Source organism: Prinia subflava, chromosome 8, assembly GCF_021018805.1.
Source record: "Prinia subflava isolate CZ2003 ecotype Zambia chromosome 8, Cam_Psub_1.2, whole genome shotgun sequence".
Classification (NCBI taxonomy): Eukaryota; Metazoa; Chordata; class Aves; order Passeriformes; family Cisticolidae; genus Prinia; species Prinia subflava.
Window position 1 is genome coordinate 13,068,224 of NC_086254.1, and position 21,381 is coordinate 13,089,604.

General features: G+C 51.1%; 2 protein-coding genes across 3 annotated transcripts in view; one reads left to right on the forward strand and one right to left on the reverse strand.

Annotated features, from left to right (window-relative positions):
- The window catches only part of LOC134553464 (cilia- and flagella-associated protein 251-like), a 35,389-nt gene extending 19,878 nt beyond the window's left edge, over positions 1-15,511 (reverse strand). The window contains exon 1 of one of the 2 annotated variants that reach the window (XM_063403155.1): positions 15,442-15,511. The gene's annotated coding sequence lies outside the window, so the exon portion shown is untranslated. Of the gene's footprint in view, positions 1-9,525; positions 9,573-15,441 lie in introns of those variants that run through there. The other variant, XM_063403157.1, reaches the window with a different exon arrangement.
- A 272-nt stretch (positions 15,512-15,783) lies between these two features.
- OAZ1 (ornithine decarboxylase antizyme 1) lies at positions 15,784-19,562 on the forward strand. The gene is given in 6 exon segments (XM_063403162.1): positions 15,784-15,977; positions 17,959-18,016; positions 18,018-18,104; positions 18,213-18,385; positions 18,927-19,012; positions 19,121-19,562. Coding segments are annotated over 6 exon segments (651 nt in total). The 5' UTR covers positions 15,784-15,861; the 3' UTR covers positions 19,252-19,562.
- Positions 19,563-21,381: the final 1,819 nt, after the last annotated feature.

Sequence of the window (21,381 nt, forward strand, 5' to 3'; positions counted from 1 at the left end):
CAGGCCAGATAATGGCATAAGTGAGAAAGTCGAGGAACTTCTGCCAATTTGGGATACAAAGATGTGCAAAGGGAAGGGGATTTACAAACTAAGTGAGGCAAAGGTGGAGGTGAAGCAAGAAAACAAGGAATAAACTCCTGGGCAGAGGATGGGAGGATCCAATTTAGATCCAACCTCCAGCTGCTCTTTTTGCTCCTGCTCTGAGTTCTGCCTCTTGGCATGAAGGTCACTGCCATGAAATTCCCTATTGTTTAATGACCTGTGTCCTTCAGGCTGGAATCCCACATGGAAAAGTGTCAAGGCTGCGATGCCAGTGACACAGACACTGCTCTGACTCTGGTGGAGCTGACAAAATGACTCTGGATTTCCACAGTTCCACCCCACCCATTGCCAGGGGAACCTTTCTCCAGTTTTGCTGAGGTTTTCCTGCCCTGCTCATCCCTCTCAGTGTAACAGTGCCCGTGGTGGGATGCAACGTGTGCCCAGAAAGGGATTCTTGGTGTTATTCACATGGAAAAAATGCTGTGGGACTGTTTCAAGCCCGGAACCAACTGGTCCCATGAGCTCAGATCGTGATTCTTGATTCCTGAGTGGAAGAATTTCCAAAAGTGAGGAGGGAGAGGCTGCTGGGTTTGTGGGGAAGGGAGCAGGGAGGCTGCAGTGAGAGACTGCTGGGAAAAGGGACTGGAGTGAGCTCAGCTGAGCCTGGCTCACCACACCATCATTCCAGAGCAAACCAGGGAATTGGGACCCCAAGAGCCACTGGGACCTGCTGCTGGAGATGCCTTTGATGAGGAATTCACCAGCCACTAAACAGAGCAGCTCCCCACTAACAGGGAAAAGAGGGGAGTGAGGAATTCAAAGGCCAGGAGGGAGAGGAGGTCACTGCAGAGCTCCTCCAGCTCAGCAGCAGCTTCACAAATGCTTTAAAGAACCTGAAATAAAACACTTTCAACACCACTCCATGCTGGCCTGACCAGGCCTGAGCACAGAAAGCTCAAAGCTCAAGGTTTTGGGAAAAAAAATAAAGGTGAACAAATACAGAGGAATGTCAGTAGCAGCTCCCTGATTGTACCAGGAGATGCCTCCAGCTCCTTGGACGATCCTTGTGTGTCTCTCCCAGCTCAGGACATTCCATGATTCTACAATTCCTCCTTCCTTTGGTCACTGTCAGAGGATTTTGCAACAAAGCTGAATTGGAGTGAAGGAAATTGCTGTGGCAGTCAGGTGGCTCCTGTCACATCCCCAGAGCTGAGGACCTGGGGAGTTCCACCTCCTTGGGAAGAGGTTCTCACCAAGGTTCAGAGACACCAGGGGCACGAGAGGGATTTCAAAACAGAAGAAAACAAACCAGAAAGGCAAAAATACAAGGCAAAAAGCCCAGCCCAAGACCCTCAGGTGCAAAAAGTGTTGCAGGAGCCAGGAACGACTGTGCATGATCCATTTGTATTTCCACAACCAGGAATCATCCTCGATCCACCCAGCCTCTAAATCTTCATCCCTTTCACAACACTCCAGCCAAGGCTCTGCCTTCCTCCTTTGGAAGTGCCTGGCTATGGCAGCAACTGCTCAGGCAAACTCCAATACGTGATTTTCCCTGTTTTTTAGGGAAGAACCAGGCCCAGCACAGAGCCAGCTCTTAGGAATGTTTCTGCCCTGGGCTTTCCCACGTCCATTCCTGCAGTGCAGTTGGGGCTGGGATGTGTCCCACAGCATCAGGATCCAGTTGGGAATGCAGTGGTGAGGGAAGGCATAGTTTAAAAAGAATTTAAGAAAAGGGAGTTAAAAATCCCAGCCAGCCTCAGTTCCTAAGGGAAGCTTCTCAGCTCTGTAGTCCTGAGATTTTCCTTTTCTTATATCCCAGAAGATTGTTGGCAGGACCACCAAGAAAATACAACGAGAGTGAGAGCAGGAGGTAAAGAGAAAAGCTGGGCAGCACTGGGAGCAGAGGGAGGAGGGAATGTAAAAGGAAGAAGGAAAAGAATGGGGGACGTGGGCGAGCAAACGAGCCCAAAATTCAGGTTAAAAAAGCAGGGTCTGAAAAAGGCAATGAAAGGAAACCGGAGCAGCCCAGCAAAGCAAACCCCTGGGGAAGAGACAGCCCGGGCAGCCTTGGAGGACGGGAGTCACGGGAAGAGGGGGCTGCAGGATGGCGACTGAGGAGCGGAGTGTGTTCCTGTCCCTGTCCCTGTCCCTGTCCCTGTCCCTGTCCCTGTCCCTGTCCCTGTCCCTGTCCCTGTCCCTGTCCCTGTCCCTGTCCATTCCTGCCCAGGGAAGTGCCCCCGATGCTCCAGAGGAGCTCGGGGATGGAGCAGCCCCCGCGGGAGTGGGACCAGCACACTCCGCCACGGCCACCTCTCCCATCTGCCTTTCCCTGTGCCAGATGGGCAGGGGAGGGAGGCAGGGAGGGATGGGGGATGGAGCCGCATCTCTGGGATGGCGGGGATTCATTTCTTGCCATTCTTTTCCCAGTGACATTTAAGCGGCTGGCCCCAAAACGCTTTCTGATCGCTGTGCTTGCCCCAGTGACACCAAGGCAGGAGCCTTTCAGAATAAATCATTTAGAGGCAGAGAGAGAAAAAAAGCAGCAGCTCCGACCCCAAAGGCACAGACACCTCCCTCCTCCTCCTCCCCCTCCCCTCCCCGCATGTTTTGGAGCTGCTCGAGCAAAGGGGAGAGCGAACCGGAGTAATTTTCCACGGATGCAGGGAACAATCGAGCCCCGCATGGTTTTTCTGGTTCAAACGCTCCCCTGCAGCGGTTCGTGCTCATCCCCGGCACACAAAGGCGATGCGCATGCAGGGACCGGTCGTGTCTTGCTCCAGCCGCCCGTGCCGAGGTGCGGGGGACGGGAGGAGCGGGGGAGATGCTCCAGCTCCGCTCCCCGGGCAGGGGATGGCTGAAGCCGGTCTGAGTCAGCCTCACCCAGCCGGGCACAGCCCCTGCCCTGCCCAGGGACAGGGGAGGGGACGGGAGAGGGGACGGGGCGCCTTTGGCACAGAGAGAAGGCACCCGTGGCTTTAGGGCTCGGGGTTTAGGGGTTTTCGTGCAGAGTCTGGGGGAGGATGGAGGCCACCGTGACTTCACAGCAGTGTTTGCTTCAGCCCTGAGTCCGATTTGTCCTGGATCCAGCCCCTCCGCTCTCACCGGAGACACCGTGCCCCATCCCAGGGCAGCTCCTGGGACAGGGGTGCTCGTGGATGGATCCTGGCACCGCTCACGGGGAGAGGCTCTAGAGGGGAGCAAGGAGCCCTGGGCACCCCCAGCACATCCCCCACAGCCCGAGGGGGCAGGAAATGGGGTCCATGTCCTGAAGCACAGCGGGAAGCAAGCAAAGCCTTGCCAGGATCCTTCTCCCCTTGGTTCCTGATTCCCTTTAGATCCTGACTCCTTTCAAAGAATCCTGGTATGGAACAAGGAGGGAAGTTTGGCACATCTGCATGGTGGGGTAATGATTTGGCAAGGATCACAGAATCATGGAATCATGGAATGCTTTGGGTTGGAGGGACCTCAAAGCCCATCCAGTGCCATCCCTGCCATGGCAGGGACACCTTCCACTGTCCCAGGCTGCTCCAAGCCCTGTCCAGCCTGGCCTTGGACACTGCCAGGGATCCAGGGGCATCCCCACCCTCACCCATCCAATATCCCATCTATCCCTGCCCTCTGGCAGTGAAAGCCATCCCCCTCTCCTGTCCCTCGAGCCCTTGTCAAGAATCTCTCTCCAGAGGGAGGAATTTCATCCTTGGCTCTGAGCATCACCCCCAGCCCCCTCAGGAGGAAGGGGATGAGGTCTAGGCCCTCAGAAATCCCCTCCCCATGTGTCAAACCTGTGAAAAGATCGACTTTTATAGCCCAGACCTGTCCCAAATTAGAGTTTCAGACTTTTGAAATGAAAAGAACTTTGAAATGTCCATCTCTGGGGCCTGCAGGACAGCAGGAGGCACGTTTTGGTCTGGCAGCTTTGCTGCTCTTGCACATCAAGTCACGGCACCATTTCTGAGCCTCTTTTGGCTCCTCTTCTCTTTCTTGGGTGTGCCTGTCAAAGCCCCCTGGGAGCACTCAGGACTGGAGGGACAACACCCCTGATCTAGTGGAAACACTGGCAAGGGGACCCTTAGCTCTGGCTGTGAGGAAATATGAAAAGCACACAGTTTCCAAAAAAAAAAAAACCCACAAAAAACAACCCCATAACAACTCTTAGTTTGTAATCAAAGATCAGCACACAGGAGCTAAATAGACCCAGAGTCCTGCTGGGAGATCTCGAAGTGACATTTTTGTGGTGCAGAGCGAGGTTTTGCCAAACTCCTTCCACCTCCATCCTCCTGAGGCAGGGGCTCAGCCAGGGCTGGTTTGGATCCCTTTGCCAGGGCACTGGAGGCAGCTTCCAACAGAACATCAGAGACCCACAGAGATCACAGGACCCAGTGTGAGGATCCAACAGCGACACTGAGATGGGAGATTGGGAAGGAATTGTTGGCTGTGAGGGTGGGCAGGCCCTGGCACAGGGTGCCCAGAGCAGCTGTGGCTGCCCCTGGATCCCTGGCAGTGTCCAAGGCCAGGCTGGACAGGGCTTGGAGCAGCCTGGGACAGTGGAAGGTGTCCCTGCCATGGCAGGGGTGGCACTGGATGGGCTTTGAGGACCCTCCAACCCAAAGCATTCCATGATTCCATGATTCTGTGATCCTTGCCAAATCATTACCCCACCATGCAGATGTGCCAAACTCTCCCCTCCTTGTTCTGCTTGGGTGTTTGTGCTTTTTTAGCTCCTTTTCCAACATGCAGAAAATGAATTTAGAAACACTTGGGTTTTACCTAAGAGATGATGGCACTTAGGTGGTCGTGGAGAGATGCTTTCTGTAAATAACTTGTGTGGGAACAATTCTGGATGGCTGAGAGGCTTCCTTGACAAGAAGCAGGGAAAGGAGAAAGAAAGATTTAGAGGAAAGTCTCAGTTTGCTTTGCCTACCAAAACAAAGGGGTTGGATTGCTACACACAAAAGCACCAAGAGAGAGCCAAGATGCCAATTTAAGCATAAAGACAATGCTGGCATGAAACCAGCTAGGGGAAAAAATTGGCTAAAATAAATACAACTGTAATTAAAAAGGAGCTCTGTAACACTGAGAGCTCCCAGCTTGTGGAAAGGACACACTGGGGGCTGAAGGGGGAGCTCTGTGCCTCTATGGATCCTTGGACCACAGCTGGACAGCAGGACCGGGCTCAGAAGGTCCCTCCCTGCCCTATCCCTCCCCACATCCAGGTCTCCAAACTGGGAAGCCAAACCTTGCAGGCAGAGAATGCTCAATGTCCCCATAAAGCTGCACCAAGAGCTCTTGAAACCTTCCCAGCTGAAAAGTCAATCCAAGGATTGGGAATGCCCTGGGAACGGGAGCTTTTCAAAACATTCCAACCAGCAGGGATCTGGGAGAGCTGCAACAATAGCTGATTTCCAGGGAAAATGAAGGACAGCTTGTTTTCCCAAATCCCAGTTTCTTCCCAATGCGTCAGAGCTGTTATACCTGGAGGTCAGGGGAAAAAAAAGTCATGGAAAAAAGGCCTCATTGGAACTAGTAAGTATTTTGGATGAAAGAAAAGACTTTGGATGTGTCCTGGCTGAATCCAGTGAGGACAGAGTGGAGAGAAACTGTTCCTGCCCATGGGAAGTTAGGAATGAACAGCAGCCATGGATCTAAGGGAGAAAATCCCAAATACTCTGTAGTAGTAAACACAGCAAAGTATTGGAAGGGATTCTGTGGGGAAATGTTGGCCTCCCTCTCTCTGAAGAGTTTTCTGAGCAGGTTTGTCAGGAAGGGTTCCTGAAAATCCCTTTTTTTTTAGGGCAGGATCCTGGGTTATTTGTCCTTCTACAATGGCAACTAACAACACTTGTGACACAAAATGCGCTTCTCTGATCCCCTCTGTCCAAAGCTGGACACAGAACTGCTGCTGGCTGCCAGCAGGGACCCCCAGGACCCTCCACATCCCCCAGTGACCTGAAATGACATTCCTGAAGCAGCTGGAACACCCTGGTCCTAGCCTTGGTGTCACAGTTTGGACCAGAATGACAAAGACTTAATCATATTAATTAACTTTATTTGAATGGCTTCACATGGAAGCCTCAGGAAAGGCTTGTTCTTAAAATTTAGAGTTTTCTAAGTCCCAGGGACACTGAGAGCAATGATACAAATAACCAGAGTTTGGTGCCATTGTGACGTGTGACAAGCACAGGGGTGGCTCCTGTCCATCACCATCACCCTGAGAATGATAAAATAAATCCAGTTTTCTATAAACTGATGTCCTGCAGCCACCTCCATAAAACGGGGAAAAGCATCCAGTTGCCCCCAGCAGGAATATTCCTGATCACAGTTAAAATCTTAAAACTGCAGAACATAAACCTGACAATGCCAAACAGCGAGAAAACCATGGGAAAATAAGCCAAATATGACAGAAGAGAGAATTAAACATGATTATCACTGCCAACGTGATCTCTCATACTTTTAAAGGCAACAAAGAAATTGATTTAAAAAAAAAAAAAAAAAAAAAAGGGGGAGAGCTGAGGTAGGATTAGGACAGATAATTTAGGTTAAAAGGAACATTTTGCTTTGGAACATTATTTACAAAGGAAACTTGTCAAAGTGACCTGAACTGTCCCCAGCCCATTTTCCCCAGAGAAGGGAGGGAGCAGCAGAGCGAGCTCAGCTCCCACCTCAGCTCTGCCTCCTCCCACCCTCATCTTCCCAATCCCCAGGGACAGGGGCAGCTCCCGCTGGAATTCCAGCTCCAAAGGGGCTGCAGTGGGAGCCCAAACACACAAATCCCAGATCCTGTGCTCCCTGTCTCAGGAATACCCCAGGGATGCTGTGGGATCCGCCCTGCAGGGATCAGCTTTAAGGTTAAGCCCGAGCCTGGGTTTAGCAGAGCTGCAGAGCGGACAGCTGCTAAGGCCTGACCTGCTGATTCCCACTGCTCCCTGTCACATCCCGCTCCTTCAAGGATTCCTGGTGACATTTTTCTCCCTAATGAGCCCAACGAGGCTGAAGATGGGCTGAGAGTGCCCGGTCTGTGATCGTGGACCCGGGGTGTGGCTGTGTGTGAAGCCAAACAAACCCGGGAACGCCAAAGGGAACGAGGAACTGGGAGCTGAGAAATGGAAGAGCCATAGAACAAAGGTCCAGGGAAGCAGCAGGAAGGCAGAGCACCACTGAAATCTGAAAGCATTCACTCACTGGACAATGCAACAGGGAAACTCCGACCCAAGAACAGACAAACATTTACAGGGGAATCAGAAAGGTGCTAAATACCCCAGAGAACAGATTTCAGAACTAAATCTCAGCTCCTGTCCAGTTTCTTTCCAGTAGTCACAGCCATTCCCAGCCTTCCACACACCTCTGAGGCGAGAGGTTTTCAGCTCATCACCTGAAGTAGCTGGCAAAAGTCACCGTGTGCAGGAAATCAAACAAAGCAGGTCACAGCTCCAAGCCTGAGCAGTAATTTCAAGGGTCTTTACCTTCCTTATGCCACCTCTTCATTTTCCAGCACCTTAGGAAATCTGCTGGTCTCATTAAGAGCTTGGGGCACGTGCTCGGCTCTGTTGGAAGTGGGGTTTTGCCCTCCCAAAGAGGAGTCAGGGTGTCTGTGTGTGACACACACAGCAGGACACGTGGAATAAGCAGCTCCCTAAAGTCTGATTTCTCTGGGAACACCAGGACAGGCACCACGGGAGCGTGGCTGTGAAGCACTGCAGTGCTCACCCTTTTCCTTGAGCAATGAACCCTTCAAACCTCAGCTTCTCCCAGAGTTAATGACCAACAAGAGGCAGGGGAAGTTAATCTGTACCTAGAACAGCTTCAGAAATAAAACCCTTTGGGAAAACTGGAAAATTCTGGCACTGAACTAGAGCTGCCCTCCTTTTGAAGCCTCCACTCCTGAGTGTGGTGGCAGCCTGAGGGCTCCTTTGCTGCCAGTCCCTTAGGGAGCTCCAAGCCTTTGGACCTTGGTTTGTCCCTTCCAGAGCAGGTTTGTCACCTCCTGGGGAGATGCCAAGGCCTGCCCAGGCTGGGGGTCTGCTGCCCACCCACTTCCAGAGGGGAGTTTTGGCTGCAGAGGCTCTGGGGTGGGCAGGTTGCTGCAGGGAGGGCTCGTGCTCACCAGAGCTGTCACGCTGCCACCTCTCCCCAGCCTGGAAGTCAGGAGTATTTTTCAAAAATATGTAAACAAGGGAAGCTGCTAAGCTGGGCTGATGCTGGCTCCAGCCCTGCTCTCACTGTACACAGAGCCCTGAGTAAATATTGGTTCAGACACGGATGCAGAGAGCACGAGGCCGCCTGCAGCTCAAAAAACAGCCTGGCCAAAGCAGCTTTCTCCAGGCTGCACCTTCCTGTCCCTCCTGCAGCTCAGAAAACAGCCTGGCAAAAGAAACTTTATACCAAAGTTGGACCTTCCTGTCCCTCCTGCAGCACCCCAAGGGCTGCCCTGGCAGTGAGCACAGGGAGTTCTGGCCAGTGACAGAATCCACGTGGATTATCCCCAAAATAAAGCAGTGTGGAGCACACAGAGCTGGAAGAAATCCTCCTTTGCCTGTTGGTCTCTGGCTCGCTCTCAGGGTGAGCGGTTCCCTCAGCCCCAAGTCTCCAAGGGGTGAGCGTGGGATAGAACTGATTCCAGGCAAAATAACCTTCCCTGCCCTCCAGGCCTGCTGATTTTATTTATGGGAAAATATGCTCGTTAATGCTCTTATCACGGGCAGGATCTAATCGGGGGGGAAAGTCTCCTTTGAGTATCTCCATGTTAATGAGCTGCTGGTTGAAACGTTTCAGCAGGCCAAGCTCACTCTGCACAGGTCTTAACGCTCATCCTGCTGGCAGCTGTTTGTTTGGATAACATTTCCAAACGAAATTAGGTGTTACAAAAGCAGGGCTGCACCCTGCACTTCCTCATCCCCGAGGCTGCCTGGTCCAACACAAGAGGAGCTGGAGGAAAACAAGCCAGGCTGTCCCATTCCCCTTCCCAGCTGGGCAGGGGGATTGTCCTGCAGGGAAACCTCGGATAGTGGTGGATTCTAGGAGGGGGAAACAAAAACAAAAAATGAACTCCTAAATCCACCACTCAAAGTCTCCAGCAAGGAAGCGAGGGGAAGGAAAATGTTCATGGAGGAGTTCCAGGGAGCCTGAAATGGTGATCATGGTGGGATTGATTATGGAGGGGTTTGCAAAGGGTTTGCTCAGGACCCCAAGCAGCAGGAAGGCAGAGCACCACCGAAATCTGAAAGCATTCACTCACTGGACAATGCAACAGGGAAACTCTGACCCAAGAACAGATAAACATTTATAGGGAAATCAGAAAGGTGCTAAATACCCCAGAGAACAGATTTCAGAACTAAATCTCAGCTCCTGTCCAGTTTCTTTCCAGCAGTCACAGCCAGTCACAGCCTTCCACACACCTCTGAGGCGAGAGGCTTTCAGCTCCTTGCCAACAGGAGGGACAGGGCTTCGTCCCCTCCTCAAATTAACTCCCCTCTGACTCCTCACCGAGAAGCAGAGCTCCATCACCTCTGGGTAACTCGGCAGAGGGGCTGGAGCCGAGCTGCCTCTGGCCCGGCAGAAACGAAACAGAAAATGGGGTGGGGAAGGGAGGCTGCTGCAACGCCTTTCACTCGGTTGTGTTGCAACCACCTCCAAATTCCCCAGGGCCATTTGTTCATACCTGGCAGCAGCAGCCAGAGAAAAATCAATACAGGAATCAGTGTTGTGGAACATTATCCCCAAATTACAGACCCATAACAACAAAGTGCCCCAGCACGTTTCCTTCCCAGAAATCACAAGGTGCCACCCTCTGAGTGTTACTTTGGCTCCTGCTCTTGGCCAAGCCCCTTTCCAGCTGATTTCCTGTTCCCACTTCAACCTCCCTCCCCTGCCCACACGTTATTTTTATGTGCAAACTGCTCAGTTTGGTCCTGCAAACTCAAAAAGAAGAACTCATCCTGGAAGAAGAAGAAGAACTTTCCCAGGTGCCCAGGTAATGTTGGATTCCACTCCTAATTCAGATAAATGAGAATTTACAGCATTTTAAACATCTATTACCTCATCTGCATTCAATCCCTCTCCATGCCAGCTGTTTTGAAGTGGAAAAACAGAGATCCAAAGTTTTTTTTGGTAAGAGCACAGACTTTTTTTTTGTTGGCATGATGACTGTTTTCTTCTAGTTCAGTATCTCACAAAGATCTTGGAAAAATAAATTCTTCCCTATGCTGGTAAACACCTAAAAATTCTGGCTTCATTTGGCAGAGTCTCCTTCCAGCACAAGTGGGTCTGCAGAAAACCTGACCTTCAGATGAAAACCTTCTCACAAGCATGACAATGAAAATGAGGAGAGTTTTCCAGCTAGAAAAGGTGTTCTAATTACTTGTCCCACAAAGATCAGAATAGATTCTGACACACTAAAGAGTGATTTAGTGGGGGAGTATTTAAAATTAGATAACTGGTACTTAACTGTTACCTGTGAGATGAACTAGAAGTACTAAGGAAGGAGAGGGGTAGATTTAAGAGCCATTTTTAAAATAAGACTTAGAAAATCTAGAGATCTGATAAGTTTAGAAATAACACTGTCCAGTGTTTTGATAATGCCTCACAAGCTTTTGCTGTTCTTTGTCTCCACGGAGAGCTGACCAACAGGAACATTTCAATTATTCCATGACTAAAATCAGCTAAATCACAGGGTGAAGTCATCACAGACAATGATTTCTATGAAAACATGCCCTGATGGACATCTCTGCCTCAGCTTCTGTCCTGTTTTGGTGCTTGGCTGCATCTCCAGACACCTCTCAAAACCGCAAGAACAAGCAGTGTAGAGAGAGAAAAGAGAGAGAAATAGAATTTCTACAGAATTTCACAGAATAGAGAGAAAAGCCAATCAGATCCACTTGATTTTAAATCCTGCTTCAATAAATTAATAAATTAATATCTTTTATTCCCATTTTTGGGGAGGTACTAAATGGGCAATGGTATGCATGGACTGCACACACTTTGGAAGGGAGCTCATGTTTTTCTCTCTGCCGTTCTTCCCTCGTCAGCAAATTGGAGCAGGATGAATTCCCCTGATGCTGCTAAATGCCACAAACATCCATTTCCACGTTCCAGGAGAGCCCTGACAGCGTGATGCAGCAAAGCACAAAACACACAGGGCTTTCTGCTACTTGTCAAGAAGGATTTTTATCCCATTCCCCTTCCCTGGGGCTTTGTTGCTCCTCTAGAACACGGATGCAGGAGCAGCCTCAGCTCCACCAGTGGCAGAAAACCAGGCAGAAGCAGCAGTTTTTTGCAGCTGTGTGATTTAATCCTGCTTTAATCACCTAAATGACAGAAGGGTTTATCTTTCCTTCTTGGAATAAATGATGTTACAGAGCTGTGGTTTCAACGTGCAGGATTTCAGAACCGTAGGAGATTTATGAGTGTTTCAGCTCCTGAACATCTTTCTAAGCACCGATCTTGTGTTATCTGATCTTGCACACCTGAAAACACAGGGAAGAGGGAAGACAGTTACTTATCCCACAGCCATTTCTTGCCCTAATATGTTCACAACAGTTTTCAATCTGGTTTTCTTCCTGTGCTCCCATAAGGTCTTCCTCCAGACTATTTCAGAAAGTAAAACCCATTAAAGCTTGACAAAGAATCACTGACTGGTGATTTTAACCACTGTTTGAGGCCTCTTTTGTGGAAAGAGGGTAAAAAGCAGAAGGAAACAAGCTAAGAAAGGAAAATCTGGGAAAATCTACGCCTTGGCTTTTCTCAGCCTGCAACAATTTCAACTTAGATCCCTACCAGAGATCTGTTAGTTGGTGCTTCTGTCCTTTTCTCATTAACTGCTCTGGTTATTGAGTAACTCAGGCTGTACAAGATTCTTTCCCAGGAGGTTTCAGGCAGCCCAGTTGCTGTGACCTGCTTGGAGTAAGAACACAGAGCAACTGGGACCTGCTGGGGGCTCTCTGGGGAGCTCCCTCAGCAGCTGGGAACCCACACAAGCTCCTGGCTGTGGGACTGGGAGGGTCCTTGGGAATGCAGTTGTTGGAGGGGGGAAGGCTGTGGTGGCTGCAATGAGGAGGATTTTGTGTGTTTGAGGACACCTGCACAGGATTTGGCATGAATGTGATGGATGAGATTCTCTGTTTGCAATGGTTGTAAAAATGCAATGCAATAGAGGATCCAAAGCTGTTGGAGAGTGCCCAAAGGAGGGACACGGAGCTGGGGAAGGGTCTGAGGAGAGGCTGAGGGCACTGGGCTCGTTCAGCTGCAGCAGAGGAGACTGAGGGGAGGCTCCTCGGGGGCTGCAGCTCCTCGTGAGGGGAGGCAGAGGGGCAGGGGCTGAGCTCTGCTCTGGGACAGGAGCCCAGGAAGGGCTGGAGCTGTGTCAGGGCTTGGGCTGCAGCTCAGGGAAAGGTTCTTCCCCCCGAGGGTGCTGGGGCACTGCCCAGGCTCCCCAGGGAATGGTCCCAGCCCCAAGGCTGCCACAGCTCCAGGAGCTCTCAGGGATGCTCAGGGTGGGATTGTTGGGGTGTCTGTGCAGGGACAGGAGCTGGATCAATGATCCCTGTGGGATCCAGCTCAGGATCTTCTGGGATTCTGTGAATCTTCCCTGGGTGTTGAAAGCTGCAGTGCCACAGCAGAGCTGGGCTGCTCAGACTGTCAGGGTTCACTGCCCCCTGAATTAGGTAATTCCAGGGACTGAGATGCCAAGCTGAGAATGCAGCTGGAACAACAACCCTGCTACAGAGTTACTCTGCCACAAGAAGGGCAATCATGGCAAACCAGGGGTGAAAAACCAGCTGGGGATGGCAACATCTCCAACTGCCTCAGCCGTAATCCCAAAATTGTGAGTCAGAGGCTTCTGTGCGAGGATTTATGAATCACTGTCCCTGCTAAAGTGGAAGTCAGGCTATCTCAGCAAAACTGCAGCTGGAACTAATCCCCCGTGGTGGTTAAGACAAACCCAGCACAGGTTGGTTGGGCTTTTGCAGAGCGCAGAGCTCTCCAGGCACTCAGCTGTGAAATGGAGTGATGGGCCATGGAGGTGACAGGGATTCAAAGGGCAAAGCTGTTCCCAGTTCACAGGGAGGAGGAAACAGCTGCAGCGCTGATTCCCCTCACACAGAGCCATTATAAGGAATTACAGCAGGATTACTACAGGAATAATAAATGCCATTATTGGAAATAATGAAATCTATCACCGAATGCTAATGCGGCACTTCCACCCCCTGACACCTCCACAGCCCGGCAGAAAAACCTTCCTAACACAACACACAAACCAGGAATTGCTAAATCTCCTCTGATGTGCTCTGTGTGGTCCGGATATTCCGGAATTGCAGCTATCCCATTGTTTCAGGCTGGACTCTGGGTAATGCATTAAACAGAAGAGTTTCCCCTCCATAAATCAACACCCAAATCTCGAGAGCGAGGTGAGCACAAGCTCCGTTTGTGTCGTGTTCTGGGAGCTAAGGGCAGACGCCTGCAGCAGGAAAAGGACTTTCCTCTCATCCCTTTTACTTTCCAGGACTCCCAGATCCTTCCCTGGCTGCTGGCCAGGCCGGGCTTTTCCTCTGAGCTGCAGGAGAGCAGACACTGCTTTATTTTGACAACCACACTTTGTTCCCTCCCGGCTTGTCCCAGCAGCTTCGGGACACAAAAGGTGGGTGGGGATTTAGACAATGATCCCTCTGCAAAGGGGAGCCAATCAATCCATTGTGCTCAGAGCTCCTGCACGGGGATATTTTCAAGCAGATAAAAATAAAGTGGTAATAAAACCCCCTAAGAAGTGGCCAAATGCACCTCTCTGGTAGCTGCAGGCAATAGAACTGGTGTGTTGGGGTCCGAGTTGATGAAGAAAAAAGAAATGCAGCCATCTGCAAGTTTTTTAATGGAAAATTAAAATGATGAAAGTGATTAAATGAAAATTAAAACCATAATTTAAAAAAACCATTACAATGTATCTTTAGCAGTTTTCCTTGGTGCTATAAACACCTTTCCCCATTTAACTTCCAAGGCATCCCTGCCTGCAAACACCATCACTGCCACCATTATTTTGAGCTCTCCATACAGGATAAAATCCACTGCTCAGGACGTGCCTCTGCCTTGGTTTTCAGTCAGAAGTGGCTCAGCCAAAGATCCAATTTCCAAACCCATGGGAAAGACGACCTATTTAGCTTTTTGTGCACATTTGCTGCTGTAAGATGGATTTGGAAGGCTGACCCTCACCCCCAGGGGATGAAGCTGTGTTTCCATCAATCCCATCCAGAGCAGCAGTGGAGGTGTCCCGCTTCCAAATTCCCATCCTTTCCTCCAGACTGTTCTTGTTGTGGGACTGCAGAAAGACCCAACCACATCCCCAAGCCTCGGATTTCCAAGCCCCGGCAGGAGATGGAAAGCAGAGGGCACGGGGTGGCTGTTACAGGGATGAGCCCAACTTCTGCTGTGTAAATAACCAGGATTTACCCACGTCTTCATGAAGCCACAGCAAAAACGCTTTAGTCTTTTAACCTTTTTAGCCTAAAAGATCAGCACTGTCAACCATTCCCTACCCCCAGTCCCCTATTTGTCCATCAACCAACTGTTCCCCATCCCTATTCCACTATAAATCCACGATCCAAGCATTCCCCATCCCTATTGCTGTATAAATCCATGATCCAACCATTCCCTATCCCCATTCCCCTATAAATCACCCATTTTCCATCCCTACTCCTTTATAAATCCATAAACCAGCCCTTCCTCATCCCTATTTCGCTATAAATCTATGAATCAACCTTTCCTCATCCCTATTTGACTATAAATCCATGAACCAACCATTCCCCATCCCTATTCCCCTATTAATCCATACACCATCTATTCCTTATCCCTTTTCCACTATAAACCCATAAACAAACTGTTACCCATCCCTATTCCCTTATAAATCCGTGACCTAAACATTCCCCATCCCTATTCCTTTATAAATCCATAAACCAACTATTGCCCATCCTTATTCCATTCTAGATCCACAAATCAACTATTCCCCATCCCTATTCCCTTATAAATCCATAATCCAACTATTCCCCATCCCTATATCCCTGTAAATCCATAAACCACAGCCAGGCCAAAGGGGACCAGCCGAAACACTCCCCATAAAAGCAGGTCACAACCTCGCCCCGACCTTTCAGGGACCCTCCCCACTACTCGCGGGGGGTTTATTACTAGTTTTTAATTAAAAGTTCCCCTCAGCACCGAGCTTTGTGCGAAGCTCTGAGGGCAGCGATGACCCCGGGGGTCCCAAGGGGGTCCTGCTGCCGCCCCTCCGCTGCTTCCAGCCCCAGGGCTGCACCCTACGGTTCTGTCCGTGTTTTTCCATCTCTTTCCGTGACTCTTCGTGTCTCTCCCTCCCTGTGCTCCCTCACACCCCGCTCCTCCCCCGGCCCCCCCGGTTACCTCAGCCGGGCGGGGCGCGGGCGCGGGACTCGAACCGGCGGCTCCGAGGGCAGTGAGGGGTTGCAGGGCGCCCGCCGGCCGATGCCCCGCCAGGCCCCGCCCCCCCGCGGCGCGCGCAGCCAATCACGCACCGCTACCCCCCGCCTCCCGTGCAGCACCCCCGAGCCGATGTCCCGCCTTCCGCGCTGGGATCAGCCAATAGACAGCGAGACAGCCTAATAGACACATGAACTGTTCAATAGAAGCTGTCTCTGCGTGGGAGGGCGTGGCACGCGCTGAGGGGCGCGGTCTCCTAGGGGGCGTGGCAGAGGAAGGGTATATAAGGAGGTACTGCGGCGCCGGTGCCATTTTGTGTAGCAGCGCCTGGGGAGCGGGGGAGGAGGCGGCGGAGGGTTTCGGGGTTCGGACCACAGCGGCCGGATGGTGAAATCCTCCCTGCAACGGATACTCAACAGCCACTGCTTCGCTAGAGAGAAAGAGGGGAATAAAAGCACCATCATGCCCGCTGTGCTGAGCCTCAGTACCGGACAGAGCAGGTGAGGCGCCGCGGCCTCCCTCAGCCTCGCACCGCTGGGCTCTCGCTGTCTCATTCCTCTTCCTCATCCTCGTTGTCGCCTCCCTGGTGGCCGGAGAGGGGCGGGGGCCGCTGCGTGGCCAGCGGGGGAGGGGCGGCCTGGCCCCCGGCACGCGGGGAAAGGCGGTAGGGGAGGGTGGAAAAAAACACCAAAAAAAAGGTGAATTTGAGGCCCCAGCGCTGTCCCGGCCCTGGGAGGGACCCCCGAGGGCACCCCCGGGCTGGGAGAGGCTCCGGGCAGGGCTGGGGCAGGAGCTGTGCTGGGGGCGGGGGGGCCCGAGGGGAAAACAACAATTAGGCAAACATATCGAAGGATTGAAGGCTGTTATCCCCTTATGTAACCGTGGATACTCCTCAAAACTAATCGAGGGTAAGAGTGTTACGAGAGCTGTTGGTTAAAAACTCAACCGAAAGATTAAACACCCCCCACAGGTGCTGGCAAGAAAGAAAATACCTGAATTAAGGAGGCTGGTGTGGAGTGGTGGATGCTCAGGATATCAGTCTGCCCTTTCCACCTCGTGTGTGGACTGTGGAAGGAGTTTTTAAACTGTTTTTACATTTAACTGCGGGTTAAAGATGGGGTTTTTCTCCCTAAGTGCACGTAACCATCACTAAAATATATTTATGGTTGCAAACCTTCCTCTGCACCACCTTTTTGGGGCAGAAAGGTGAAATTGTTAAAGATTGCCACAGAACACCTTTGGAAAAGGTTTTCAAATGTTTATTTGTAAGGGAAATTAGAAATGTATCGTTCACGGTCATTCTCAGATAAAAATATATAATGTTGGTACTAAAGAAAAACGTCTCTTTCAAAGAGCTTAAAATAAGTATTGGAGACTCATTTAAAAAAATAACACATTCAATTAGGACAGATTTTGTATTTTCAAGAAAACTTTGCAATTGTTGCGCTTGCTTCACGTTAAGATATAAATATAATTTACCTTCCAGCACATAATATTTAACCTCTCTGCCCATTCCCAGCCTTTCTAATACGGATTATTCATCACAAGTTTCAAGCTCATTAAAAAAATAGTAATAAAAGGAGAAAAAAAAAAAAGAAAAAAAACCAATCCAAACCCCGCGAACTCGGGTGCGAAGCGTGCAAAATGGTGGATTATTTTGTAGCTGTTTATTCGGATTTGCAAATGGCTGCAGTGGCTGCTGCTGGCACCCGGAGACAGGACGATTGTGAAAATTCCCCCAAGGGCCTCGATTGCTGCATCTGCTGAGATGACGCAACTCCAGAGCGGAGCCTGCGGGTGAAGGATGGTGCAGAGGGAGGGGCCAGCGCCGCTCTGCCTCGGGAGGAGTGAAACAGCCTTGAAAAAGGATGGGGAGAAACTTAAAAATAGTCCTCACGTCTTCAAAAATACGGGGTTTTTTTTCTAGCTGAGTGCTGAGCGTTGCGGGATCGCTCTGAGGGATTCGGTGGGATGAGGTGTGGAGGTGTTTTTGGAGGTTTTGCAGGGGTTCAGGTGTGGCGTCAGCACAAGCTGAGAATACTGGAGGTGGAGATGATTCCCTGGAATTGCCTGGCCTCGAGCTGGGAAGGTCTGGTAGTGAATATCCCGGGGAAAAGTTGATCCCTGCCTCGCTGGGCTGGGCGTTTGTGCTGCCTGAGAGCAAGGAGGGCAGAAAACAGCACATTCCTGCAGAAGGGTTCTTCTCACGAGGGCAGATCAGGCCTGCCCTGGCACACAAACACACCTGGCTCACTCTGCCAGGGTATTTTTCGTCTCCAAGTGAATCTTCACTCAAAATACTGCAGTGGCAGCTCCTTGGGCACTGTCCCTGCCCCTGGTGTGGAGCTTCCTTTGTCTTCCCTCTTGCAGTGGGAGGAGTCCTTTGGCCTAGGTTTGGGTTTTTTTAACACTGTTTGAATCCTGGAAGTCCCAGGGCTTTGTGCAAGCCTTCCTGCCTGTCTAACCACGCTCCCTTTGCAGTTCCAGGGTTCCCTTCAATTGCTGTAGTAACCTGGGTCCGGGGCCTCGGTGGTGCTCCTGATGTCCCTCACCCACCCCTGAAGATCCCAGGTGGGCGAGGGAATAGTCAGAGGGATCACAATCTTTCAGCTAATTTATTTTATTCGGTGAGTATGAGGAGCAAACAGCTCATGGTGAGCTTGGCAGCATTCCCTGCCTCAATCCCTGCTCCAAAAACGAATGGAAAAATAACTCTGCCCTTCTCCCTGCTGCAGGATAATCGGCTGAATGTCACAGAAGAACTAACACCTAACAACAGGACAAGAATTCTCAATGTCCAGTCAAGGCTTACAGATGCCAAACACATCAGTTGGAGAGCAGTGCTGAACAACAACAACCTCTACATCGAAATTCCCAGTGGTGCTCTGCCTGAGGGGAGCAAGGACAGGTGGGCCAGGGAAAACTCGGCTGTGGGTTAACACCAGACCTCTCAGGGGGCTGGGAGAACACTTTGCTCTTTGTATTCTGGAAAATCAAGTTTAGTTTTGGTCCTTGAGGCTCTCCTGCGAGCCTGGTTTCAGGGCTGCAGGCAGAACCAGCCCAAAGTCTGGGATTTCAGGCTGGTTGAGGCTCTGAGAATTCCAGGCTGCTTTGAGTCTGTCACTGCAGCTCCTTCAGCTGTGTCACAAACACATTTCCTGTGCCACTGAGGAGTCCTGCCCTTGAGTCCTGCCTGCGGTTCAGGGATGTGGTGGTGTGAGGCTGCAGCCTGTGCCTCTTCCTTAGCAATTCCTGTGTGGATTGGCTCTGGAGGCTGTGCTAACTCTCTGGAGAAGCCCTTGGCTGCCAGAGCTCTGGGAGCGCTCGCACAGCGCTCAGGGTGGGGTTGTTGTGCAGGGCCAGGGTTGGACTGGGTGATCCTGGGGGTCCCTCCCATTCCAGGACGTTCCCTGTTCCTCAGGCACTCAGCCCTGGTGTTTCCCTTGCAGTTTTGCAGTTCTTCTCGAGTTTGCTGAAGAACAGCTCCGAGTTGAACACGTGTTCATCTGTTTCCACAAGAACAGAGATGACAGAGGTGGGTATTCCTGCACCTCCAGACACACAAAATGCCTTTGGGTGGGAATTCAAGGGGGTTTTGTCCATTATTCTATGGGTGAAACCTGTCTCCTGCTTTATTTTCTAGCTGCACTGCTCCGTACTTTCAGCTTTTTGGGCTTTGAGATTGTGAGACCAGGGCATCCCCTTGTCCCCAAGAGACCAGATGCTTGCTTCATGGCCTACACGTTTGAGAGAGACTCAGCAGAAGAAGACTAGATTGCAATGTTTGCCTCTTTAGAGCTTTCTTGTTGTCTATAAAGATGATTCTGTAGAAATTTTGTCAACATCTTATTCCAGTCTATCTTAACTCTTGTACGAAACCTTGTGTGACCCAGCTGCTTTGGTGGTGAGATGTTGAAAATTTCAGACTCCACATCTTTCTCTGGATTTTGTGCGCATGTTGTGGTTGTGCAAAAAATAAATGCTCCCTCCAAATTTAGCAGTATATTTCTTGAAGTTTAATATTGTGTTTGTGATACTGAAGTATTTGCTTTAATTCTAAATAAAAATTTATATTTTACTTTTTATTGCTGGTTTTAAGCTGTTTAAAGACTTGCACTCTTGAAGAGGTGGCTCTGGAACTGCCCCAACCATTAAAGTTGCAGGTGTGGAAAGGCTTTGCTCGTTCTTTGCTTGACTGGAACTCACGGATGTGCTCTGACAGGGCTTGGAATAATCCAGCAATCCTGGAAAAGTCTACTTTATTCACTTTTAGTGAACAATTAGCACGTGTGCTAATTAGGACCAGTGCTTCCCTGCTCTGCAGTGTTTTGTGGGATATTCAGGGTGTGATTTCATTGGGAGGTCTCAAGTGGAACGTGACCAGCTCAGCCCATGGCTGCTTTAAATACCAAATACACAATTTAAATAGCTGGGATTTTAGAGTTCCCTTACCAGGGCAGCCTTTCCAGTGTGTGCAGGGTGACTCCAGGAGCTCTGGCTGTGGGCTGGGAAGGTTTGTGGCACTCCTGCAGCCCAGGGGTGTCACTGAGGCTGGGGGGGCAGATTGTGGTTGAGGGGTGAGGAGGGGGCTGTGCTCAGCACCCACAGACACCCCTTGGTGTTCAGAGGAGAAAAGGGCTCCTTGTGCTGCTGGAATTAACAAACCTTGAACTGAAGTTACAACAAATCAATCCCCAAAGGGGCTGAGCTTTCAAGTGTGGTATTTCCATGTTTTTTCAGTACTTGCAGGCTTGTTTGGCACTGTTGGAGCTGATGAATTTCCTCTGTAAAACCTTGGAGCAGGGAATCCCTGGGATGGGTTTGTTTTGCCAGGTTCTGCTGGGTGTGAGCAGAAATCTGAGTGGGGCCCTGGGAGACCTGAGTGCTGTGAAATGTGTGAGTGAGAGCCCAAAGTTTTCCCCACAGCCCATCCCTGGGCTCAGCAGTGCTGGAATCCTGTGGAATGCACTGAAATATTCCCTGAAACTCCTTGGAGATGCAGCACAGAGGAACCTGGGGGTGTGTGAGCAGTGACGTGGTGCAAAGTGGGGGCTCTTTAATTGTTTATTCCCAATTCTCTCTTGGCCCTACAACTGTGCTCGTCCTGGAGGGATTTTTGGAAGGCCCGTGACAGGACTCTGGGAAACTGCATGAAGCTGAGCTGGGGGAGGTTTGGGCTGGAGCTCAGGGAAAGGTTCTTCCCCCCGAGGGTGCTGGGGCACTGCCCAGGCTCCCCAGGGAATGGTCCCAGCCCCAAGGCTGCCACAGCTCCAGGAGCGTTTGGACAACGCTCCCAGGGATGCTCAGGGTGGGATTGTTGGGGTGTCTGTGCAGGGACAGGAGCTGCACTGATGATCCCTGTGAGATCCAGCTCAGGATCTTCCAGGATTTCATGGTGGTGGCACGACCAGGGGTGGGATGTCCTTGTTTTGCTCAACAGACTAACACAGGGCTGAACTTCTGCACTGGTTACCTGGAAAATCCCTGTTCCCTCTGCAGCGTGGTACCACTGCCCTGTTCTGCTCTCCGCAGGGACAGGAGTGTGGGATGTCCACGGGACGTTTTGCTGCCTTTGGGTGCTCCTGGCAGAAGGGGAGGGGGTCACCCACGCTGGAATCCACGACAGGGGTGCTGTGGGTCCTCGGAGCCGCCGGGCCGGGCCCGCAGGAGCCACGGGAGCGGGTTTGGCTCTGTGCCCCGGGATGAGGGGCTGTGCCGTGGCCTTTACTGCCCTCTCGTAGCCACGGCAAATACTGCAGGAGAGCCGGGGACAGCAGGGCTGGGCTCTCCCGGGACACCCAGTGCTGGCCCGAGGGCCTGGAATGAGATCTGGACCCCATTTCTGTGCCAGGGCTGATGGGGTCCAGCCTGGGCAGGGAGGCTGCGCTGGGGGATTTGGGTGCT